This window comes from Pipistrellus hanaki (genome assembly GCF_964339955.1).
Source record: "Pipistrellus hanaki genome assembly, chromosome: 10".
In the NCBI taxonomy this organism is placed as follows: Eukaryota; Metazoa; Chordata; class Mammalia; order Chiroptera; family Vespertilionidae; genus Pipistrellus; species Pipistrellus hanaki.
In genome coordinates, this window is record NC_140512.1 from 69,204,221 (window position 1) to 69,213,386 (window position 9,166).

The window sequence follows — 9,166 nt, forward strand, 5'->3', positions numbered from 1 at the left end:
GGGTGCCTCCTGTGAGGGTGCACCAGGGGAGGATCCTGCTTGATGGCAAACATGGGAGCCACGTGCAGTCCCCAGTGCTGTGCCCAGAGAGTGAGTCAGGGCTGCTGGGAAGCCCCTGGCATGAGGGGGAGGGGACTGGAGGTCAGCCAGGGCCCGAGAGCTTTCCCAGTGCTGCTGGGGGACAGTGAGTGTCAGTTTTCAGCCTGGCTCAGGGTTTCCCACGTCATATGGAGGAGGAGGAAGTGTGAGTGCCCCAAAGAGGGGGGACCAATAAGAACCTCTGTCCAGTCACATTCCTGGGCCCTGACAGCGTCACCTGGGGAGCAGCAGGGAGACGCACGCCTCACGCTCACCCGTATCCTCACCAGCGCCCACAGACCTGCGCTGACGTTCCCAGAACATATGGGCCAGCGTTTACCCAAGCCCGCGTCCCCTCGCTGCACACCGACACCGACACCGACACCGACCTCATGCACACTCACACATGTCTCCCGCTCACCGGGCGATGTTAACATCTCATTATCTTTGTTACTGTAATTACATTATCCGCTGCTTTATGCAGAATTATCCTCCGAGGACTAATTGATGGCTCCATGTTTAATTCATTAATCATTAGCATCAAATTCGACAATTACAGTGCACACTGATTGTGGGATTGCAGGCGTAATGAGGGGAGAATTAACAAAGAAAAGGGAGAGTACTTTTTCTCCCCTGGGGTTTTGGGTTGGGGGCTTGGGAGGAAGGTGGGCCTGTGATCTTTGGGTTGGGGACTGGGGAGAAGGGAGTAAGATTTGGAACCCAGGAGGGGATGGGAGCAGGACGGGGAGAAGCACGGTGTCTGAGAAGCTAGAACTTAGCTGCGCCCCGGGAAGGCTTCCTGATCAGGAAAAAGGCTGTGAGGGACCTGAAGCCAGAGCAGGAAGGAGAGGATTCTGAAGAGGAAGGCCAGCATGTTGCCTCAAGGGGACAGGAAGCGGTAGACTGGGTAGACTGGCAGGAATCTCAGCACCACACGTCTAAGCACCTATTGTGTGCCTGGTCCTGTTTGGAATACAATAGAAACACAAAACTAGACCTCCTTTCAGGGTCAGACTGTCCCTTAGGATTAGGGAAGTCGGTCTGTTCGTTTCCTTCTAATGGCTCAGAGCTTCCCATTGCCAGGCTTCCAGAAACTCACCCCGTATGCTCGCAGGGCTGGTTTGAGGCCTTATGTTTGCTGCTTGCTCTCTCCAGCTTTTTCCAGCTTGCAGGCCCATCTCTGCTTCCTTACTAACCTCCAGCACCTAGCCCGGGCTGCGCTGCTTTGAGGCAAACACCCCGGGCGTGGCCTGCTCATCCCGAGACCTCCCACAGCCATGGCCTTCCGTCCCAGCCTGTCTTAGGTGGACTGAGGGAGGGCAGTGCAGCCCTTTGAGTGTTGTGCGCTCTGAAGTCGCATGACTGTTCCCACAGTCTCTGCCGTGGTGCCCCGGTGCCCAGGGAGAAGGGGGGAGTTCTGAGGTCACTCATGTTCTCCCTGCCCAGCCGTGGCACTCCTGGAGCCTTCGGTTCCCCTTGGCTCTGCCATTCTTCCCTGATGGGAAACGAAAGATTAATTTTCTCCAGCCCAACAGGATAATTACTAATACTAATTAGACATAATTACTTGAATTTGATACACTTATTTCTCATCAGAATGGCAGCAAAGCTGAGGCAAAGCAAATGGCATTTGTGGACTAGATAGGGTGCGGTCCCTGACCAGGAGAGAGGAGGCTGCGGGTGATGGCCCGATGAGGGGCTCTGCAGTGATGGGGTGTCGGTACCACTCCCCCCACTTTCGGGTGCCAGGGAGGGGGCAGATGCGTATACCTTGTGTATGGAGAGAGGAGGGATTGAGGTCAGATTGGCTGCTTCCTAAGGCCTGTGTGATGCCTCTGGTTCTCCAATAAGCCTGGCCCCGTACCTGGCCCCAAGACTCCTTACTTTCTGGTCAGCTTCCTGTTGGGATTTCTCAAGCTGTGCCTACAGTCCTGTTTCCAGGAAAGCCTATGTGCACCCCTCCCCTGACCTCTCCTCCTAGTCTGACCCTTCCCCTCTCCAGGCGCCCCCCACTCGGCCAGCAGTCTGGCCTGGGCTGGCCTGCGTCCTGAGGGGCTGCACCAGCGCTCCTGCTCCGTTTCCAGTGCCGACCAGTGGAGTGAGGCTGCTGCCCTGCCCCCAGGTATGCAGGACCCCAGGAAGGGACAGAGGAAGGCAGCATGGGCCCGGGTGGCTGTGATTGGATGGTGCCCAGGCAAGGGGAGGGGGCCCTGTGGAGCCCTGGGGCTATCGCAGGGGCTCTACCCCTTCTCTGGCCTCCCCAAGAGCTTCCTGCCCCCAGGTAGAGACCTGCCTCTGCCTCTGCGGCTTCTCTGGCAGCCCAGTCACTGTCCCCAGGCAGCACTGGTGGCAGCTCTGCCTCCCCATCAGCCCCCTGCGCAGGCAGCTCATCAGCTTCACTGTGGGGGGGACAGGGAGGCAGGGCTGAGTAGGGGAGTCCAAGGCAGGAGAGGGAGTCCCTGCAGACAGGATCCGGGAGCTGTCCAGAAGGTAGTGTCCTCACCCCTGCTGGCTCCTCCTCAGATAGGTGAGGCCACCCTTCTCCTCCTCCTGTCCCACCCTCCTCTTCCTTTAGCTCTTCCTTTTATTCCCTCTGTCCGTCTTTGTATATTGCATTTCAACTTTTCCTTCCCTGCACACACATTCCCCTCCCCTTTTCTCTCCTTACTCTCCCCTGTATTCTAGCCCTTTGGACACAGGTCCTGGGAGCAGTTCTCATGGGTAAAAGGAAAATGGGTGCAGCTCTGCCCTCCTTTACTAAGTGAGGGTGTAAAAGGGAGGAGACCCAGGTCCAGGTTTACCTCTCCCACCGTCCCTCTCCCACACACGCCCCTCTCCCACACACGCCACCTCTCCCACCGCCCCTCCTCCCACACACGCCGAGTCGCAGTGCCCCTGTGCTTAACTACCCAGCCTGAGCTGACGCAGGCACGCACTGGGTGCTCACAGCACAGGGAACCGAGTCCAGCCTCCCTGGGAGTGAGTGTGCAGGCCTGAGAAGGGGAGCTGGGCCCTTCCTGGCCACCGTCCCCAAGGCCTGTCCTGGCTTGGCGGGGCCCCTCTGTTGAGTCTGGCAGGCAGGGAGGCAGGCAGGGAGGCAGGGAGGGAGCATGTCTACCTCTAATGAAGTTTGACATTTAGTGGTGAGCGCTGGGCGGGGTATGGGAGATAGGAGCTTGATTAGCGCGCTCTAATTGACAGTAATTAGGCAGCTCCCTGATTGTTTCTAATTCTGCTATTAATTGTCAGGAGCAGGGAGTGTGATTGAGGATAAATTTGGTGCTGAGCTGCTGGGGCTTCGGCTTCCTATGAGTTCCCTAGGCCGCCTTCCACCCCTCCAGGCTGCAGAAGCCAACATTTCTGCCTCGCCTTTCTTCTGTCCTGCCTGACTCTCCTACACTCTCCTCTCCCCACTTCTCCTCCACTGAGCCTGGCAGGCTGCTCTCCCAGGGTGGCCCAGCTGCACGTTAGGATGGCTCTCCTAGGGGCACTAGACAGGACTATGCTAAACCCCCACCTCCCCCTCTGCCCACACTTCTCCAATTCTCCCCTCCCCAGCCAGTGGCTCAGCTGAGGTGCTCGGTTCCAGCCCCAAGCTGGAGCCTCCCCCATCTCCCCACTCCAACCGGAAGAAGCACCGGAGGAAAAAGAGCACCGGGACCCCCCGACCAGATGGCCCCAGCAGTGCTGCCGAAGGTTAGGGGGACCCAGAGGGATACTGGGGCACAAGAGGTGGGCAGTGGGATTTGGGGATAGTACCCTAAAAATATTAGGTTAAGCACTTTAGTAACAATCCTCAGTAAAAGTAGTGCCACACCTTTTGGCAATCTAGACCTGGTGTCTTAGCTCTTTTCTTCTGCCTAACTTAAACCCTTTCCGTAAAAATGTGAGCTTGCTTCTCTTATTCTTACAGAAGGTAAAGGACCACAGGCAGCTACTCCATTGGCTCTTCCAAGACTTGCGGAAAAGCAGGACCTATGTTTTCTGTGTCTCTTGTATCACCCATTGAGTTTAATGAGTGCTGGGCACATAATAGGTGCTTAATACACGTGTACCGATGGGCTGAGCCTCCCTCAGTCAGCTGTAGGCTAAAGGATTTCAGCTCCTAATTTTTCCATAGGTCCTCTCACATAATCCTTTGTCACAGCGCCACTTCTCTGATTTCCCCTAAAGTATCTTCAAAATATCCCTCTGATCAGTGGTTGGAGTCTCTCTGACATTGATACCTAGTTTGTCATTTCTGTTCTGATTGTCAAGTTCGGAGTGTGGGTATGTGGGTGGAGACCACCTCCGTGGGAAAGAGCTACCTTTCCCAGCCACCCTGTGATAAAGTGGTTCTTAATGTTTGTGGCACACAGGCCATCTGTCCCAGGGAACTGACCCCAAGTAATGGCGATGATGCAATTCAGAGGCTGTGTTACGGCAAGGTGGGGTGGAATAGTGAGCTGGGGAGAGAACAGGTGCCAGGTTTCTAGGAAGGCAGTTCTGTTAAGGGTCCCTGAGAGCAGGGGCCCAGAGGATGACTTCCAGGGCATGTTAGTGTCCAGGAGGTGAGAGGCTGCCTTTGATGGAACACGTGGCTCAGGCCTTTGCCATGGGTTCAGCCTTGGGCCTCCAACAGGTACCTGAGCTGTCTCTCCAGCTCCCCCACCATACATTCACCCTGCTTGTTAGGAACTGTTCACGCATGGGGCAGTGACCATTGGGAATGATTCATGTGGCTGCCTTCTGGGGGAGAACTTGGAACAGCTGGACCACATCACCCGGGGTCACAGTCCAGCCTACAGTACTGTCACTGCAGATGTCCTTCGGTCCCTATCTGCTCACACATCCTAGTTTGTGGAGAAAACCTCTCCTCTCCCCACCCACTTGCCCTTCCTGCCTGTCTATGGGAGGGTAGTGGGGGAGGGGCACAGCTCCCAGGAGCCCCATGCTGACGCCGTCAGGAATATTGGGTTTAATGAGCTGCAAAATGAGGCGGCTGCAGCTGACATGTACGGATGCCCACACCAGCCTCCCCCTCCCTCTCCCAGCATTGCCTCCTAGCACCCCATCTCATCCTTCTCCAGATACTCAGCTCTCCTTTTCCAGGAAACACCCTCTCTGATTTCCAGACCCACTGCTGGCAGTGCCAGTAATACCGAAACCTTGCATCCCCGTCTGTGTTTCACTCGGGCTCCCTGGGTGGTTAGGAACGGAGGGTTAGGCTCCACACTACTCTTGCAAGTGTCCTCCCTCCCACCTGCAAATTTCCCTGGAGAGTGTGGTCCTGGAGGCTGGGGTGATGGAAGGAGGATGGGTGCTAGGAAAGCAGAGTGGGCTTGTGGCAGTGGCCTGGTGTACCTGCCAAGGCACCTACTATGATGGTGGTAAATGTTCCATCCCCCACAGAGGTGGAGGAGTCCTTTGAATTTGTCGTGGTGTCCCTCACCGGGCAGACGTGGCACTTCGAGGCCTCGACAGCCGAGGAGCGGGAGCTGTGGGTGCAGAGCGTGCAGGCCCAGATCCTCGCCAGCCTGCAGGGCTGCCGCAGCGCCAAGGACAAGGTTGGCATGGAAGCCCGAATAGGGTGGGACCCAAAGGTGGCCTCATGATTAACCAGCTACTCCTTGTCTCCCACTGTGGCAGACTCGACTGGGGAACCAGAACACAGCTCTGGCTGTGCAGGCCGTCCGCACTGTTCGTGGTAACAGCTTCTGTATCGACTGCGACGCCCCCAGTGAGTGGCAGGGCCGGGGTTAGCGGGGCTAGGCTTGGGGGCGGCTTAGAGAAAGCTCGACAAGAGGCTTCTAGGCGCTCGGGAGGAGGGTGGGGAGGAAGAGGACTCCGGGTGGTCTCACTGGTTGCCCTCGGGCTTCACTGTGCTTCTCCTCCTTACCTAGATCCAGACTGGGCCAGCCTGAACCTGGGCGCCCTGATGTGCATCGAGTGTTCAGGGACCCATCGACATCTTGGGGCTCACTTGTCTCGGGTCCGTTCCCTTGACCTTGATGACTGGCCACCTGAGCTGCTGGCTGTCATGACTGCCATGGGCAATGCCCTGGCCAATAGCGTCTGGGAGGGGGCTCTGGATGGCTATGCAAAGCCAGGGCCTGACGCCTGCAGGTAAGTGGATGGGACCCTGAAACTGGCCAAGAGGGCGGGGACACGAGTGTTCCTGTATGGGGAAGATTGAAGATGGTGCCATGTGTCTGTGACAGGGCTAGAAGGGTTAAAACTGGCCGTTGCTGTGCTTGGCAGTTGGCCCCTTGGGGTTCCCTTCCTCCGCCCTCCCTGTCACTCAGGCACCTCACAACAAGAGGCCCTTTCTGCGTTGTTATCAGCCGGTCAGGGGGCCAGCAGGAGGTGCTTGCGCAGGGCCCTATCTGCACCGTGGTGCAAAGGCCCAGCCTGAGCTCTGAGATGGGGAGAATGGGGAGCAGATAGGAGAGTGGAGGGCCCCCAGCACAGCCCCCATCCCCTTTATTCTAGCAGGACCAGATAAGCTGCCACACGAGCTTGCCTGGAATCTTCCTGCCCTCTGGCCCTCTACATCCCTGCTGTCCCCGGGGGCCTCCCTTCAGCCTGCCTTCCTTTCATCTTCTTCCACACCCTCTGCATTGCCCACTGCCCCTCTGTATGTCCTTGATCTCTTTAGGCTTCTCTTTTCTCTACCCTGAGACTTCCTCCCACTATTTTCCCTTTTCTCCTTTTGGGTGTTTATGTCATTTCCTAACCACTCTCCCTGGCCCCGTCCTTCCTCATTCATGCCTCGATGGGCCTGTGTTTTCAGAGAGGAGAAGGAGCGCTGGATACGGGCCAAGTACGAACAGAAGCTCTTCCTGGCCCCACTGCCGAGCTCGGATGTGCCCCTGGGGCAGCAGCTGCTCCGGGCCGTGGTGGAGGACGACCTGCGGTTGCTGGTGATGCTTCTGGCACACGGGTCCAAGGAGGAGGTGAACGAGACCTATGGGGATGGGGACGGGCGGACGGCTCTGCATCTCTCCAGTGCCATGGCCAATGTTGTCTTTACACAGCTGCTCATCTGGGTGAGTCCTGGGCTCCCTCCATGGTTTTCGAGCCCCGCCCTTGCAGGCTCCTCTGACGTGCCCTGACATCCTTTTTATCCCAGACCTTTGAAAGCCATCTCTCCTTTTCTTCCCCAAGAACCTATCTTGCCTGCCATGTCACACTAACTGTGAAAATATGCTTTCTTCTGCAGTATGGAGTGGACGTGAGGAGTCGGGATGCCCGGGGCCTGACTCCACTGGCCTATGCTCGCCGGGCTGGCAGCCAGGAGTGTGCAGACATTTTGATCCAGCATGGCTGCCCCGGGGACGGCTGTGGCTTAACACCTACCCCCAACAGAGAGCCTGCCAACGGCACCAACACCTCTGCTGAGTTGCACCGAAGCCCTAGCCTCCTTTAAGGCCCAGGAAGAGGGCAGGGGTCAGAACTCCATACCCTGGGTGCCTCCTCCCTGTAGGCACTGGGGGAGACAAAAATGCGGAGACTAAGATGTAGAGACGTGCATAAAGGAAGAAGGAGAAAAACAAACGGCTAAATGGGGGAGACAGATCAGAGGAGACGTCTGGGGTTTGAGCTGCAGCAGAGGGTGTGGAGGTATTTAGCCTTCTGACCTGCAGTGCCATTGAGAGGGACAGGACCCTTTGGAGGTACCTGTGAGGAGAGGGGAGCAGGACCTCTCCCTCCTCCAGATTGCTACCCTCTAGTGCCAGCCCCCTGCGAACTTCATCTCAAAGTGGAGCCTGGATAAAGCACAGGTTGGGGTGCTGGATGAAATACAAGGGGGTGATCTGTGAGTCCCATGTAAATTTGTACATTCAAATATTTATGTTTGTGTACATATTTGGTGTGAGTGTATGATGAGCCAATAAACCAGACTGTGTGGTCTTGTTTCCCCCTTTGATATCTCTACCCTTCTCCAATTGCCCCACTATCTCTACTCTTTGCCCATCTTCTCATGTTTGCTCTCGAGTGTCTTCCCTGAGCCTTCCGTGAACATCTCTTTCAGCCTTCCTTTGCTGCAGGTGTAGTTGAGCTTGTCAACAGCACTGGCAGTGAGTCTGGAAGTTTCTCTACTCACCTCCCTCCTCTCAGATTTTCCCAGCTAGTAGTCTTTATTTTCATCAACGTTCTATCCAATAACCTGCCATGACTTGTACTGGCCAAAGTTCACCCAAAGAGAGGGTGTAAGCATTGTCCCCCTTTCTAAGAGCATGGGAACCAGCCTTCACAGGGAAGGAAACGAGTTAATGCACAGGAGGAGAGCTCTGAGAATGCCGCGGGACGAGTGGCTTGGTGCTCACTAGGGCAGCACTTCTCTGGACAGATGCCTAGCCTTTGCCTTTAAGGAAAGGGGAGGTGATACGTCAGTATTGGCAGAAAATTTACCTTGAGTCCCACCATCTTGCCAGGCTGGGACAGAATTCAGAGCCTCTGCTTTTCCCTCTATCCCTTAGTTATGTTAGAAGATCTAGGGGAAACCCTCCTGTACCTGTTCTTGAAGGGTAAGAACTTGCTAAGTTAGGGTCTGTAACTAACGCTGTTCCTTAATTTGTTCATAGAATTCCAACCACAGGGCCTCATTCCTCTCTCTAGCTTCCCCCACAGTACATACCCTTCCAGAACTATCACAGATTCTTTTCTGCCACCTCCACTTTGTAATGGGCCTTCTCAACCAATCTCATAAGAGGATTGGTATCCCAAACTTCATAAATGCTGTGATTGGGAGGAGAGGCCACAATTAATGACATAAGAAACAACGGGAAATGTGTCTTTTACTCTGTGCCCTCACGTCTGGGACACTAAATGGTGGCAGATGCACTAAGCTGCTGTGTCCTCTGCATAAAGATTAATGAGCTCACAGGTGATGAGAGTTAACCAGCACCTCCCGACCCTTCACCCGCCTGCCCAGTCACTAACAAATTCAAACTGCTAACCTCTACCTACTTAGAGGGGGCTTGGACACCGAAGCTAAACTAGGGCCAAGTATTAAATTCCCTGTCCTAATACAAATGTGATTGAGTCCTCTATTCTGAAGTCTGCCAACTCTTCCAAAGAAGGAGGCGGAGATGATAAGCTTGCC

At 55.6% G+C, this 9,166-nt stretch overlaps 1 protein-coding gene across 7 annotated transcripts in view; it reads left to right on the forward strand.

The window, feature by feature from the left end:
* Nucleotides 1–7,987, forward strand: part of AGAP3 (ArfGAP with GTPase domain, ankyrin repeat and PH domain 3) — a 56,233-nt gene extending 48,246 nt beyond the window's left edge. For 3 of the 7 annotated variants that reach the window (XM_084897697.1, XM_084897692.1, XM_084897695.1), the window contains 7 exons: nucleotides 2,081–2,200; nucleotides 3,637–3,774; nucleotides 5,470–5,624; nucleotides 5,707–5,797; nucleotides 5,961–6,183; nucleotides 6,851–7,106; nucleotides 7,280–7,987. In XM_084897697.1, coding sequence (XP_084753823.1) covers nucleotides 2,081–2,200; nucleotides 3,637–3,774; nucleotides 5,470–5,624; nucleotides 5,707–5,797; nucleotides 5,961–6,183; nucleotides 6,851–7,106; nucleotides 7,280–7,486 — 1,190 coding nt within the window. In that variant the 3' untranslated portion in view covers nucleotides 7,487–7,987. The remainder of the gene's footprint in view (nucleotides 1–2,080; nucleotides 2,201–3,636; nucleotides 3,775–5,469; nucleotides 5,625–5,706; nucleotides 5,798–5,960; nucleotides 6,184–6,850; nucleotides 7,107–7,279) is intronic. The other 4 variants (XM_084897698.1, XM_084897694.1, XM_084897699.1 and 1 more) reach the window with 2 other exon arrangements.
* Nucleotides 7,988–9,166: the final 1,179 nt, after the last annotated feature.